Source organism: Coregonus lavaretus, assembly GCF_964263955.1.
Source record: "Coregonus lavaretus genome assembly, chromosome: 30".
Taxonomy (NCBI): Eukaryota; Metazoa; Chordata; class Actinopteri; order Salmoniformes; family Salmonidae; genus Coregonus; species Coregonus lavaretus.
This window is the reverse complement of record NC_140017.1, coordinates 14,869,754-14,884,821: the sequence shown is the minus strand read 5'-3', so window position 1 is coordinate 14,884,821 and position 15,068 is coordinate 14,869,754. Positions and strand designations below refer to the sequence as shown.

The 15,068-nt window shown below is 46.7% G+C and overlaps 2 protein-coding genes across 3 annotated transcripts; both read left to right on the top strand.

Annotated features, from left to right (window-relative positions):
- Window positions 1-173: 173 nt before the first annotated feature.
- LOC311105517 (kelch repeat and BTB domain-containing protein 8-like) lies at window positions 174-4,057 on the top strand. 2 transcript variants are annotated; one of them, XM_084147693.1, is made up of 5 exons: window positions 174-683; window positions 1,035-1,188; window positions 1,310-1,388; window positions 1,584-1,811; window positions 1,994-4,057. In XM_084147693.1, exons 2-5 carry the CDS (start codon window positions 1,035-1,037, stop codon window positions 3,477-3,479), a joined length of 1,947 nt encoding a protein of 648 aa, XP_084003819.1. In that variant the 5' UTR covers window positions 174-683; the 3' UTR covers window positions 3,480-4,057. The 2 variants fall into 2 exon arrangements, with proteins under 2 accessions (XP_084003819.1, XP_084003818.1); XM_084147692.1 differs by lacking the exon at window positions 174-683 and having other exon boundaries at window positions 999-1,188.
- Window positions 4,058-5,252: 1,195 nt separating this feature from the next.
- Window positions 5,253-15,041, top strand: LOC311105419 (sodium/glucose cotransporter 2-like; the record flags this gene model as incomplete). The annotated part of the gene is made up of 15 exons (XM_084147568.1): window positions 5,253-5,363; window positions 5,592-5,663; window positions 7,650-7,754; window positions 7,885-7,944; window positions 8,039-8,143; window positions 8,543-8,648; window positions 9,565-9,645; window positions 10,505-10,734; window positions 11,022-11,157; window positions 11,392-11,499; window positions 11,683-11,833; window positions 11,982-12,150; window positions 14,019-14,234; window positions 14,434-14,569; window positions 14,767-15,041. The coding sequence occupies 15 exons, from the start codon at window positions 5,253-5,255 to the stop codon at window positions 14,982-14,984; spliced, it is 2,004 nt and encodes a 667-aa protein (XP_084003694.1). The 3' UTR covers window positions 14,985-15,041.
- Window positions 15,042-15,068: the final 27 nt, after the last annotated feature.

Genomic DNA, 15,068 nt, shown 5'->3' with positions numbered 1-15,068 from the left:
AAATTTGTAACAAATGTAATGTACTGACTGTGTGTTTAGAAAGTAGAAAACATAAAATATCGCCTAAATTTGCTTTAGTTATAAAATAAGAGCACGAGTGAGTCCCTAAAAAAACGTCACATCCGTGCACCGGTTCAAAGGCTAGCCAATGAGACTAAAGGAACCATTGCATTGCGGTAATGCGGTTCAGACAGGGGAACAAGTGAATTGTGCGGCCGAAAACAGTCGGGCAGGTCTCTGGGGCAATAAAACCAGTATTTTATATTTTTAACATCCGTAATGCGTTTGAGATGTTTGTATTTTATGCCATGATTGACTAATTCCCCGGATAAGACAGAAAGGGGTGCTTTGGCGGATGCTTTTTTAGAGAGCTGCGTTCAGCAGTTGCTAACTAACGTTAGCTAGCCGCCGCAGGGTGGTCTGTTGTTATAGCTTGCATGGTGGTTCTGAGAACCATGAGCCGTGCTGCACCCCACACTGGAGGCCGTACTCACTCAGACCAGGACAGGCAAGGCGGATCGGAGGGTGGGACACACGGATGGCAACTGTCGGCTTCCCTTATTGACTGACTACAGACAATCGGGCCCAAAGGTGAAGCTACTAACTGTCTGGCCCCTGGTTTCATCCACACAATCAGAGCCCAGGACAGGACCACCAAGTAGGGTAGTCTCCCTTTAATAAAGGTAACGTCAACAATATTGTTGTCATTTTGTGTCACTATTCCTGAATGTACCCCGTTGATTTTCTCAATAAGCGAGAGGACTAGGGAATGGTGCCTTTGAGAGCTTTGCAAGACATTCATTCATTCAGCCTGTAGCTTAGAGTTGAATGCGATTCATAAAGGGCTTTGAAGTTGTGCTTGACCATGACCCTCTAATTACTCTTAGATAGATTCCAAAGATCTATCTACATCAAATCGTAATTATAACTGGCCTCCATCTTGTGTATCTTGCTCCTTGACAGAAATAATGTTTTTTGTTGTTAAAGGTTCCTGATATTCCTGTGTATCTATGTCAACTCTTGACTATCTTCAGATGAGTGCAGTCCGTGGAGGAACAATCACTTGGCGGCCACAGCCCTGGCAGGACGGCGACGGTGGGGGCGGGGAGCCTCTCTCGGACAGCGACTCCGAAGAAGAGGACTTTCCCGACGACAGCACCACTCCTTTAGGAGACTACATCACACATGGTATGGTGGAATGGGAACGTCCAAATGAATGCATCAGTGATGTTACACAGAGAGCTCATCATGTGCTGCCTATATCATATAAGTGTCTATCTCCTCACTCTTTACTTTTTCTCTCCCTCAGGGTTGAAGCAGCTACTGGACGCTCAGCAGCTGTGTGACGTCACTTTGTTAGTGGAGGGGAAGAGGTTTATGTGTCACAGGTGGGGTCAATGACCTTCTCTCAATTCTATTGTACTACAGACATCCAAACAGTGCATGTTGTTACACACAAAGGAATATGTTACACATACTCGAATGCCTACTGCAGTTTCAGTACTCCAGTCTCCTGCAGTTCGTTGTAGTCACACCCTATCTCACCCTTATGTGAATGACGTCATGCTTCTGCCTCTCTTCAGAGTCCTCTTGGCAGCGGTCAGCCCGTATTTCCGTGCCATGTTCACTAGCCCGTTGGTGGAGTCCCGCCTCACTGAGATCCGATTGGAGGAGGTGACGCCGTCAGTCATGGAGACTGTCATCCAGTTCGTCTACACTGGGGAGGCAGGGCTCTGCCTGGACACGGCCGAGGACCTGTTTGTGGCGGCCAATCGGCTTCAAGTGATGCCCCTGCAGGATCTGTGCTCCAGGTAACTATATAGTCAGTGCTGCCTGACACAGATACGTTGTATTTTCCCCGGTCCAGAATGCTGCTCATACTCCTAAGCCTATGCAGTTCAGTAACTGCCACAGAGTTTTGATAGCATTTTAAAAAGCCAGCTTTCTTTTACTGTCTGGTTTTCTATCCTCAAACATCTGTGTGTGTCCATAGGTTCCTGTTTGAACACCTGTCTGTGGACAACTGCCTGGGCATGTACTCTCTGGCCCGCTCCCACCATGACCAGCTGCTCCTGAGGGCCTCTCTGAGGCTGGTGGCCCAGCACTTCCCCCGCGTGGCCCGCCAGAAGGACTTCCTGCTGCTGGACCCAGGCACCCTGGGCAGCCTTCTGGGCTCCGACCGCCTGGGCGTAGACTCTGAGGCAGAGGTGTATGACGCGGCGCGCCGCTGGGCCGAGCACCAGCCCCTGGACCGCTACAGCCACATGCCGGCCCTGCTCCACCACCTCCGCCCCGGCCTGCTATCCCTGGAGGAGAGCCGGCGGCTGAGCCAGGAGCTGGGCCCTGCGTCGGCCGGGGAGGGCCTGGGGGGCCCGCTGAGGCCCCGGGAAGGCATGTTCGAGAAGAAGATAGTGTGTGTGGACCTGAAGCCACGGGAGGACGAGTCGCTGAACGAGAGGGACTTCACGGTGGACTGCTTCGACCCACGCACAGGAAAATGGGAGAAGCTGGCTGCCCTGGGCTCTCTGCTGTGCCCAGGTTGCACGGCAATTGGGGGGCGGCTGTTCGTAGCGGGGGGCATCCTGCGGGGGGGCACGGTGTCCACGGAGGTCCATGAGTATGACTCTGTGTTGGATCGCTGGCTGGAGCGGTCGCCCATGGTGTCGCCCCGGGCCATGCTGGGTCTGCTGGGCTGTGGGGAGTCACTCTATGCCCTGGGGGGCTGCAACAGAGGAGCCATGCTGGACTCCTGTGAGATCCTGGACCTGGCCTCTCTCCAGTGGGGCCCCGGGCCCCGTCTGCCCCTGCCGCTGCGCTCATTTGCCTGTGCCGCCCTGCGCGGCCGCATCTACCTGCTGGGTGGCACCACGCTGGAGCAGAACCGGGCGGTGGTGCACGCTGGCGTGCTCATCTACCACACCCTGACTGACTCGTGGACCCGCGTGGGACTGGACTCTGGCGCCACCTGCCTGGCCGGAGGGGTGGCAGTGCGGGGAGGGGTCTGTGCCATTGGAGGTTACATGAGGGACGCCACGAAGTTCATAGATGGGAACTACACCCATCTGGAACCTCTGGACGCCACGGGGCGAGTGCTGTTCTTCAGGGAGGGCCGGGGCTCAGGGGTGGAGCGGGAGGTGACAGGGGCGGTGGTGGCGGAGAGGGGCGGGGGCGGGGGGAGTGACCGAGCCCCCAGTCCTGTGGTTTTCCCGGGGCTGCCCAGAAGGATCGCTGCCGGGGGCGTGGCCAGGTGGAAACGCAGGATATACGTGCTGGGCGGGGAGAACGGCTCCCGTTTCTATGACAGTGTGTACTGTTGGAAGCCTGGCTGGCGCAGCTGGGTCCAGAGACGGGAGAAACTACCTGGAGACACAGGGGGAGTCAGCCAGTTCGGCTGTACCACCCTCAAGTTCCCCAAGAAACACATCCTGTCCCGGCTGAGACTGGCTCGGGAGGACTGCAAGCCTGATGATGACGACTAGCCACATTAGGACTAATGAGCTGTGACTAAGACCAGCATTCATGGGGTTTCAATAATGAAATGAAATGTTATCAACTTTTAACCCTTGAGACAGTGGGGGGGAAGGGGACTTGCATCTGAATGTAACCACCGTATGCCACAACAACACTCAAGTTTGAATGCATTTAAATGGTTTGAAACTTGTCTGCCTGTTGAACACATCCTCAGCCTTTGCCACCTTCTATAGGATTTTAACGCCTGCATAGGCCTATGTTGTGAATGACTGGCTGTGAATGTTTGGCAGGGTTAAAATGTGTTTATTGAAATTTGATGAAGTGTTTTTGTTACATTTTTTATTTCTGCCTTTTCTATTCCAGACTTTCTGAAATTCACCAAAGGATCCCACTTTTATGTAACTTTAGTCTTTCACGCTTCAGTGATTCCAGGCCATGTTCATTAGGCACCGAACGGAAGAAAATTAACTAAAACCGGGAAGGACTACCTACCTTGTCCAATAACCTAAACATTCATTTTCATTTTCCGTTGCAACATGTTTTGTAAAGTTTTTTTAATGCTCTAATAAACATGACCTAGATTTCAGTCACTTGTTATTTTTGGTAAGTTTCTCTTCATCGCTATTCACCCTTATCCTCCTCCAATCAGATATAGTGTTATGCTATCGATTGAATTTCCAGATGCATGGGTTAATTACTTATAAGACCAAGAGCAGGCAGATCCCACAGAATACCTGACACCTGACTATTTGGTTTTTAGACTAACAAGTTTTATTTAGGATTTTAGTTGAACGCCCCTTTGCTCAATAGAGCTGTGTGAAGATATTCTGAGTGCAAATGTGTATGTGTGTTGGGGCGTGAACGTTGGATTATGGTATGTAACAACAGGGGACCCCCCCCCCCATACCTCACACCCCTTAAGAGAAACATCACCTCTCTGATGTAATCTGATTTATGTTTTTGAACTGTCATCAAATTGATAATTTGATGACAGTTATGCTGTCAAATGATTAAAGGAATATTTGTTTAAAATTTTTGGGATTATTCTCCTGTTTTCCAATTTTCCTCTGGGCTACGACAACCGGTCCATCTGTCCTTGTGTCCGTTTGTCCTTCTGTCATTTTATGTATGTTACTAAAAGAGAAGAAATCATTAACCAGATTCACATTAGAATGGACGGTGTTGTAGTCACTCATGCACAAATCTCGTAGTCTCCCTCAACACATTTCCAGCAGGGTCTTTGTAGTGGTGGGGGTGAAACCATTGGACAGAGACCGATAGGACAGCGGATGTGGTCTTTGTTTGTGCTTTAGGCACATTTTGGGTCACGGTAAACCAAATGTTAAAACACCTGTAACATTGATTGAATTAATTAAGTTACCGATATAACATATAATTTGCACGTGGAAGAGAAAATCAAGTTTGTTTGACATGTTACGATAGAAAGTTGGACTGAACTAATGGAGTTTTTTTTTTACTAGAACTAAACCATGTGTGTAAGTGAACATTGAAGAGGCTAGGTGTTAATTATTACTGTCATTAATAAACTCCTGAATCAGCCTCTTTTCTGGCGACCAAAGGTCTTACTGGCCAACCACTCTGACCATTCTCTCTTCTCCTTCACTTGGCCTTTCACTTATGCCTTATCGGCCATTAGAATGTGAGCCCTCTATTTAATAGACACTTGTATTATCGTTATCTTTTGTTCCAAGTCTTGGACTGATATCCTTTGGTTTGACAGTATCACGGCTGTTGACGCCTTTCTTCCTTTTTGTTGAGAAATGGAGAATCCCTCGTCTGAAACCACATCGGAGAAGGCGACCATTAATAATCTATCTGATATCTTTGTCATCATCGGCTACTTCATTCTGGTCATTGGAGTGGGCGTCTGGGTTAGTAGTACACCTATCTGTATACCTGTCTACAGGTCTGTAGCCATAGTTTTGAATCTACATAGTTTTAAATTATACATGTATAATTTATCATAATGATGTCATTTCAAACTGGGTATTTGTATAGCTCATAACACTTATTGACATGTACAATACAGTAGAGTAGGCATATGTCATGAGGTAAACCACTGCTTAGGGCTTACATCCAGTAAATGTCCTGTCTTCCAGTCTATGTTTCGGACCAACCGTGGCACTGTGGGAGGCTACTTTTTGGCAGGACGGACCATGACATGGTGGCCAGTGAGTTCAACTTGATCTTTAACCTCTTTGACAACTCTTGTATTTTAACCCTTATTAACCTGTATTTTAACTAACCCTTTGGGACTGCTTCCACTAGTTTTTGCAGTCACCTTTCCTGTCTTGCCCAGTCCCATTGTATACAGTGGTTTGCGAAAGTATTCACCCCTCTTGGCATTTTTTGTTGCCTTACAACCTGGAATTAAAATTGATTTTTATTTTATTTTTTTTGGGGGGGGGGGGTTTGTATCATTTGATTTACACAACATGCCTACCACTTTGAAGATGCAAAATATGTTTTATTGTGAAACAAACAAGAAATAAGACAAAAAAACTGAAAAATTGAGCGCCCATAACTATTCACCCCCCCAAAGTCAATATTTTGTAGAGCCACCTTTTGCAGGAATGACAGCTGCAAGTCTCTTGGGGTGTGTCGCCACTGGGATTTTTGCCCATTCTTCAAGGCAAAACTGCTCCAGCTCCTTCAAGTTGGATGGGTTCCGCTGGTTTACAGCAATCTTTAAGTCATACCACAGATTCTCAATTTGATTGAGGTCTGGGCTTTGACTAGGCCATTCCAAGACATTTAAATGTTTCCCCTTAAACCACTCGAGTGTTGCTTTAGCAGTATGCTTAGGGTCATTGTCCTGCTGGAAGGTGAACCTCCGTCCCAGTCTCAAATCTCTGGAAGACTGAAACAGATTTCCCTCAAGAATTTCCCTGTATTTAGCGCCATCCATCATTCCTTCAATTCTGACCAGTTTCCCAGTCCCTGCCAGTGAAAATTATCCCCACAGCATGATGCTGCCACCATCATGCTTCACTGTGGGGATGGTGTTCTCGGGGTGATGAGAGGTGTTGGGTTTGCGCCAGACATAGGGTTTTCCTTGATGGCCAAAAAGCTCAATTTCTGTCTCATCTGACCAGAGTACCTTCTTCCATATGTTTGGGGAGTCTCCCACATGCCTTTTGGCGAACACCAAACGTGTTTTCTTATTTTCTTATTTAAGCAATGGCTTTTTTCTGGCCATTCTTCCGTAAAGCCCAGCTCTGTGGAGTGTATGGCTTAAAGTAGTCCTATGGACAGATCCTCCAATCTCCGCTGTGGAGCTTTGCAGCTCCTTCAGGGTTATCTTTGGTCTCTTTGTTGCCTCTCTGATTAATGCCCTCCTTGCCTGGTCTGTGAGTTTTGGTGGGCGGCCCTCTCTTGGCAGGTTTGTTGTGGTGGCATATTCTTTCCATTTTTTAATAATGGATTTAATGGTGCTCCGTGGGATGTTCAAAGTTTCTGATATTTTTATAACCCAACCCTGATCTGTACTTCTCCACAACTTTGTCCCTGACCTGTTTGGAGAGCTCCTTGGTCTTCATGGTGCTGCTTGCTTGGTGGTGCCCCTTGCTTAGTGGTGTTGCAGACTCTGGGGCCTTTCAGAACAGGTGTATATACTGAGATCATGTGACACTTAAATTGCACACAGGTGGACTTTATTTAACTAATTATGTGACTTCTGAAGGTAATTGGTTGCACCAGGTCTTATTTAGGGGCTTCATAACAAAGGGGGTGAATACATATGCACGCACCACTTTTCCGTTATTTATTTTTTCGAATTTTTTGAACCAAGTTATTTTTTTCATTTCACTTCACCAATTTGGTCTATTTTGTGTATGTCCATTACATGAAATCCAAATAAAAATCAATTTAAATTACAGGTTGTAATGCAACAAAATAAGAAAAACGCCAAGGGGGATGAATACTTTTGCAAGGCACTTTACATTACAGCCTGTATGTGTGTTAAAGGACAATACCACTCCAAAATGATTTTTTGGTATTTGTTTAATTAGTACACTGTTGATACAGTCCCAAAATGTTTTGCATGTCAGCAGTCAAGTTCTCAAGATACAGGATTTTCAAGAAGCAAAGTGTCACATGCCACATCATCATGATTATGTGTTTTTCCTTTATCAGTTCTCCCCCGTCTCTCTCTCTAGGTTGGAGCGTCCCTGTTTGCCAGTAATATTGGTAGTGGTCACTTTGTGGGCCTTGCTGGTACTGGCGCGGCCAGTGGAATTGCTGTGGGGGGGTTTGAGTGGAATGTAAGTATAATTTGCCCCCTTAAAATATGTTATTACAGGGTTTTGAGTACACGTGTGACAATACTTTGTAATATGTGCTGATCAGGAAATTGAGATTCTTCTGACATTGGAGCCCTCTTTCTCTACCCAGGCTTTGTTTATCGTGCTCCTATTGGGCTGGCTGTTTGTCCCCGTCTACCTCACAGCGGGGGTAAGTTACACAAGACCATTATATGCCAGCTAACATGGCATACTGGGGAGATTTGTGTCCATTTGTCTGTAATTTCTGCATTTCCGTTGCTTAGGTAATTACAATGCCTCAGTACCTGAAGAAGAGGTTTGGGGGAACCAGGATCAGTCTGTACCTCTCCGTCATTTCTCTGTTTCTCTACATCTTCACCAAGATCTCTGTGAGTCTAGACCAGGGCTCCCCAACCCTGTTCCTGGAGAGCTACCGTCCTGTAGGTTTTTGCTCCAACCCTAATCTAGCGCACCTGATTCTAATTATTAGCTGGTTGATAAGATGAATCAGGTTATTTACAACTGGAGTTACAGCGAAATCCCACAGGAGGGTGGCTCTCCAGGAACAGGGTTGTAGAGCCCTGGTCTAGGACAAAACTATGGGGTATTGTTTGTAACATGCTATAAACTTCCCCCACAGTCCTTTATCATTACATTTTCTTCAATATTGATAGTATCTGTGGTATTTCTAAGTCTCCTCAGTTATGTCATTTGGATTGAGGTATAAAAGGTATTGAGGTATAAACATACCCATGAACCAATCTGACTGTCCTCATCTCTCTCTCCAGGTGGACATGTTCTCTGGGGCTGTGTTCATACAACAGGCTCTAGGCTGGAACATCTATGTGGCTGTGATAGCCCTCCTCTCCATCACAGCTCTGTACACAGTCACAGGTAACATCTGTTTGATCAAATTATACACAAAATGCTTTCATTACTTGTTGTAGAAAAGGCTGTCCACGATTAAAGAGAGGTCATGTTTGGAAAAGATGACCCATAGGAAAAAACAGGGCCTTGGGCATTTAGTCTGTTACCCACGACCCAAATGTAGGGTGTAGGATCATCTAGAGGTGAATATAGACTCATTCTATTTTGTGTGTGTATCCTCCAGTACCCCCAACAGTCAGTACATATTGTTGTGGCCCCGGACAAGCACAGCTGATTCTACTTGTCAACTTATCATCAAACCCTTGACAAGTGGAATCAGGTGTTTTTGTCCAGGGCTACAACACAAATGTGTGCTGTTGGGGGTACTGGAGTTGGGAAACACTGTCCTAGATCAGGGTTTCCCAAACTCGGTCCTGGGCCCCCCCCTGGGTGCACCTTTTGTTTTTTGTCCCAGCACTACACAGCTGTTTCAAATAACCAACTTATCATCAAGCTTTGATTATTTGAATCAGCTGTGTAGTGCTAGGACAAAAACCAAAACGTGCACACAGGGGGGGCCCCAGGACCGAGTTTGGGAAACCCTGTCCTATATGACCTCAGTAGTTTGTTCATCAACTGGGTTATTGTTGCCTAGTCACCTTACCCCTATACATATCTACCTCCATCACTCCAGTATCCCTGCACATGTAAATATCGTATTGGAACTGACTTTTTAAAATATTTCCTGTATATAGTATGCTTACTTACTTTATTGTGTATTTTATATTTCTTATTTCTAGTGTGCTTTTTTCTAGTAATATATTGTTATTGATTATTGCATTGTTGGGTTTTGAGTTTGCAAGAAAGGCGTTTCAATGTACTTGTGCATGTGACATTTAAACTTGAAACGTATTAATCTGTAATGATCTGTTTTGCTCACTAGGGGGCCTAGCTGCTCTGATGTACACGGACACCGTCCAGACATTCGTCATCATCGCTGGCGCCTTCAGCCTCACAGGTTTCGGTAAATTCAGAGTCCTGTGTCCAGAGTGCCACACATTCCACCTTGTTGACTCCACTTGTTACTCAACGCATGACGGAGTAACAATAAATGGAGACGTTTCTTTATCAGTGCTTAAATGTCGTTTTATCTTTTTTTATTTATTATTTTACCTTTATTTAACTAGGCAAGTCAGTTAAGAACAAATTCTTATTTACAATGACGGCCTACCGCGGCCAAACCCGGACGACGCTGGGCCAATTGTGCGCTGCCCTATGGGACGCCCATTCACAGCCGGTTGTGATACAGCCTGGAATCAAACCAGGGGGTCAGTAGTGACGCCTCAAGCACTGAGATACAGTGCCTTAGACCGCTGCGCCACTCGGGAGCCCCCAAGACCACTGTACTTTTTGTTTATGCACACGTGTATATATGACGTAATGTATAATAACTGATACCAATGCTGTATAGATTGTCATGTATTAAAGATAGTGTACCTCCAAATGAAATACTGTACGATGTTTTGACTGACTGCATTTAGTGTCTCAAAACTCTATTTGAGTGGTCCACAATGTGACTTTTAAAATGTGTATTTTGTATTGTAAACTATTCTATCATTGTGGAGTGACACTTTAATAAATATTTCTAACTCATGACTCAACTGGTCATGATGAATTAGCTGCTGTGTCCAGTGGATGTGTTAGTGCAGCCCTTCCTCACTCGCTCACTCCCTTCATCCAACCTCCCTCCCTCCTCATCTACCACTTCCTTGATCCAGCTTCACTGTAGACCCACTATAGATCCCCCAGTCCACTCCTCCTGACCTCTGCTCCCTATGTGACATTGTGCGTGTGTCCCTCCTCCTTTCTCTTCCTGTCCTCAGCCTTCTTTGAGGTGGGGGGCTACAATGCTCTGCTGGAGAAGTACAGGTTAGCACTGCCCTCCAAGAATCAGTCCCTGGAGCCCCAGCGCTACAACATCACCCCCCAGTGCTTCACCCCCCGAGACGACGCCTTTCAGCTGCTCAGGGACCCTGTGACCGGGGACCTGCCCTGGCCGGGGGTCATCTTTGGCATCGCCATCGTGGGCGGCTGGTATTGGTGCACCGACCAGGTAAATAAGCTCATTGGAACACAGTGGATGGAATTCATATGTGCGTTTATTTTATAGTGCATTTACTGTAGATGACCCATTCAAAACGGTGATTAGATTTAAGTTGGCACATTGCTGACTGAATCTAATTTGAATGGGTTACATAATGTTGATGTCTGGTCTGCTCATTCTGTTGCTATGGTGTGAGATACTTAAATTCGCTGGATGTGAAACAACATGGATCAGATTGGAAGATTGAATCGTTGGTTGAGTTGATCTGGAATCTTCCCCCATGTCTGTGTGTATAGGTGATCGTGCAGCGCTGCCTGGCGGCCCGCAGTCTGACCCATGTGAAGGCGGGTTGCATCATGTGTGGATACCTGAAACTGCTCCCCATGTTCCTTATGGTGTTCCCCGGAATGATCAGCCGCGTGCTCTTCCCAGGTGAGTTCCCAAAATAAGCCATCATAGGATTGACAAAGAGTTGAATGGAGAGTTTGATCTTTTAGGTTCATCAACAGGGAAACAAGCACAGAGCAAAAAACTAAATAAAAGACAGCTTGTTACACTTTTGATGCCTCTCTCTTTTACCCTGAAGATGTATGAGAGTGTGTGTGTGGTGTTCCCTCTCTATTCCTCCTGTCATTATGGTTACAGAGCCTGTCTTCTCTCTGACAGATGAGGTGGGTTGTGTGGTGCCAGAAGTGTGTAAGCAGGTGTGTGGGACGGAGGTGGGCTGCTCCAACATCGCCTACCCCAAACTGGTGGTCTCTGTGATGCCCGATGGTGAGAAGTCTCTCTCCTCTGCTGAACTAGTTGCTCAGATCTGAGTGGCACTTTTACTGTATATATATATTTTTACACACAATTTACTGCGTGCAGTTGTGTGTCGATGGCTACCATGGTTATCTCTCCCATCATCTTACCTTAATCTTCCTCCCCCCTCCCCCTCCATCTCCTCTCTCCCAGGTCTGAGGGGCCTGATGCTGGCGGTCATGCTGGCGGCCCTGATGAGCTCCCTGGCTTCCATCTTCAACAGCAGCAGCACCCTGTTCACCATGGACATCTGGACCCGCTTCAGACCACAGGCCAGAGAGAGCGAGCTCATGGTCGTTGGCAGGTCTGGGCCTTTTTTCCCTTGGTTTACATAGGAAAAACTTGGTTTAGGTAGACAAGTTCAGCTGTCCCAGACCATTTGCTGGAGTAGGTCAATATAATGTATGTTCCAATAAAATGGCTGCCTCACTTACTCTGTCTCTCCCTCTCAGAGTGTGGGTCCTCGTCATCGTAGCCGTCAGTATCTGTTGGATCCCTGTGGTCCAGGCGGCCCAGAGCGGTCAGCTGTTTGACTACATCCAATCAGTGACCAGCTATCTGGCCCCGCCCATCGCCTCAGTCTTCTTCCTGGCTGTGTTTGTGAAGAGGGTCAATGAGCAGGTGAGGTCAGAGGGTGTGTTGTGTTCTACAGTCGTGGTCAAAAGTTTTGAGAATGACACAAGTATTGGTCTTCACAAAGTTCGCTGCTTCAGTGTTATGAGATATTTTTGTCAGATGTTACTATGGTATACTGAAGTATAATTATAAGCATTCCATAAGTGTCAAAGGCTTTTATTGACAATTACATTAAGTTTATGCAAAGAGTCAATATTTGCAGTGTTGACCCTTCTTTTCTCAAGACCTCTGCAATCCACCCTGGCATGCTGTCAATTAACTTCTGGGCCACATCCTGACTGATGGCAGCACATTCTTGCATAATCAATGTTTGGAGTTTGTCAGAATTTGTGGGTTTTTGTTTGTCCACCCGCCTCTTGAGGATCGACCACAAGTTCTCAATGGGATTAAGGTCTGGGGAGTTTCCTGGCCATGGACCCAAAATGTTGATGTTTTGTTCCCCGAGCCACTTAATTATCACTTTTGCCTTATGGCAAGGTGCTCCATCATGCTGGAAAAGGCATTGGTCGTCACCAAACTGTTCTTGGATGGTTGGGAGAAGTTGCTCTCGGAGGATGTGTTGGGACCATTCTTTATTCATGGCTGTGTTCTTAGGCAAAATTGTGAGTGAGCCCACTCCCTTGGCTGAGAAGCAGCCCCACACATGAATGGTCTCAGGATGCTTTACTGTTGGCATGGCACAGGACTGATGGTAGCGCTCACCTTGTCACAAGTTGTTTTCCGGATGCCCCAAACAATCGGAAAGGGGATTCATCAGAGAAAATGACTTTACCCCAGTCCTCAGCAGTCCAATCCCTGTACCTTTTACAGAATATCAGTCTGTCCCTGATGTTTTTCCTGGAGTGAAGTGGCTTCTTTGCTGCCCTTCTTGACACAAGGCCATCCTCCAAAAGTCTTTGCCTCACTGTGCGTGCAAATGCACTCACACCTGCCTGCTGCCATTCCTGAGCAAGCTCTGCACTGGTGGTGCCCCGATCCCGCAGCTGAATCAACTTTAGGAGACGGTCCTGGCGCTTGCTGGACTTTCTTGGGTGCCCTGACGCCTTCTTCACAACAATTGAACCTCTCTCCTTGAAGTTCTTCATGATCCGATAAATGGTTGATTTAGGTGCAATCTTACTAGCAGCAATATCCTTGCCTGTGAAGCCCTTGCCTGTGAAGCACGTGTTTTCTTGCAGGTAACCATGGTTAACAGAGGAAGAACAATGATTTCAAGCACCACCCTCCTTTTAAAGCGTCCAGTCTGTTATTCTAACTCAATCAGCATGACAGAGTGATCTCCAGCCTTGTCCTCGTCAACACTCTCACCTATGTTAATGAGAGAATCACTGACATGATGGCAGCTGGTCCTTTTGTGGCAGGGCTGAAATGCAGTGGAAATGTTTTTTTGGGGATTAAGTTCATTTTCATGGCAAAGAGGGACTTTGCAATTAATTGCAATTCATCTGATCACTCATGACATTCTGGAGTATATGCAAATTGCCATCATCAAAACTGATGCAGCAGACTTTGTGAAAAGTAGTATTTGTGTAATTCTCAAAACCTTTGACCACGACTGTAGTTACCGGACAAATTGTTGTGAGAGGGCATAGTTGAGAGAGAGGACATATGGAAAGCATTGGCGATGCAGCCTATGAAGGTGAGAGAGACATCTGGGCCCGTATTCACAAGGCAGGACTGCCGATCTCGAATCAGCCCCCCCCCCGTTCATATAACCTTATTCAATATGATCTAAAATGCAAAACTGATCCTAGATCAGCACTCCTACTCTGAGACTCTTTATGAATACAGGCCCAGAACAACTTTTCCTTCTTTGATTACGTTGGTACTAAATTGACATTTCTTTCTTTCAGGGGGCGTTTTGGGGCCTGATGGGGGGCCTAGCTATGGGGCTGTGCCGTATGGGGCCAGAGTTTTGGTTTGGCTCAGGCAGCTGCCTGTTCCCCTCAGACTGCCCCACTCTGGTGTGTGGGGTTCATTACCTCTACTTCGCTGTGCTCCTCTTCTTCTGCACCTCCATCCTGGTGCTGCTTGTCAGCTACTGTACACCGGCCATAGACGACAAACATGTGAGTGCTTGCCTCAACATAGTCTGTTTTATCAAATGCCTGCATCCATATCCATTAGATATCATTAATGCAGGGGAATCTTACCCACTATAATGAGAACTTACTATAAACTCAGATGAATAAACCTATGGTGGTATGCATCTCCCCATCTAATGCTCTGTGAGTGACGTCTGATAGAACTGAACTTCTCTTCTCCTAGCTCCACCGTCTCGTGTTCAGCCTCCGCCACTCCAAGGAAGAGAGGGATGACCTTGACTGGAAGCAGGAAGTGAAGGGGAGGATCGCACGCAGGGAGGCAGAGGAGAAAAGCAGACACAAGTCTGAGGACAGCCCAGGTATGACAGAAACGTACTCCCCCCACCACGCAGTCGAGCGGATCAAATCCATGATGCATTGTGGGTAAAGTGACTGACTGATTAGTTATTTATTATGCAAGGTGTTTTGTAGATCAGTCAGTCTTGACTCACCTGCAAAGTCAGCTGCAATGTCTAACAAGCCCATAATATTGTTTTTGATTTCTTTCCTTTGTTAGTGGATGCTGAAGAACCCAAATCTGGTATCTGTCGTATCATTGGCTGGTTCTGTGGCGTCAGCGCCACTCAAGCCCCAGAGCTCATAGAGGAGGAGGTTACTGAGGCGTCCAAAGAGCTGCCCGACATCAGTGAGGAGCCCTTCTGGAAGCATGTTGTTGATGCTAATGCCCTGGTTATGATGGCCGTGGCAGTCTTCCTGTGGGGTTACTATGCATGAGGGGGCTAGTAAAACGGGAATGTGACCATTGATAATTGCACTTTTGGTCATGCTCACTAAATTCTGAATTAAACCAAAAGTGCA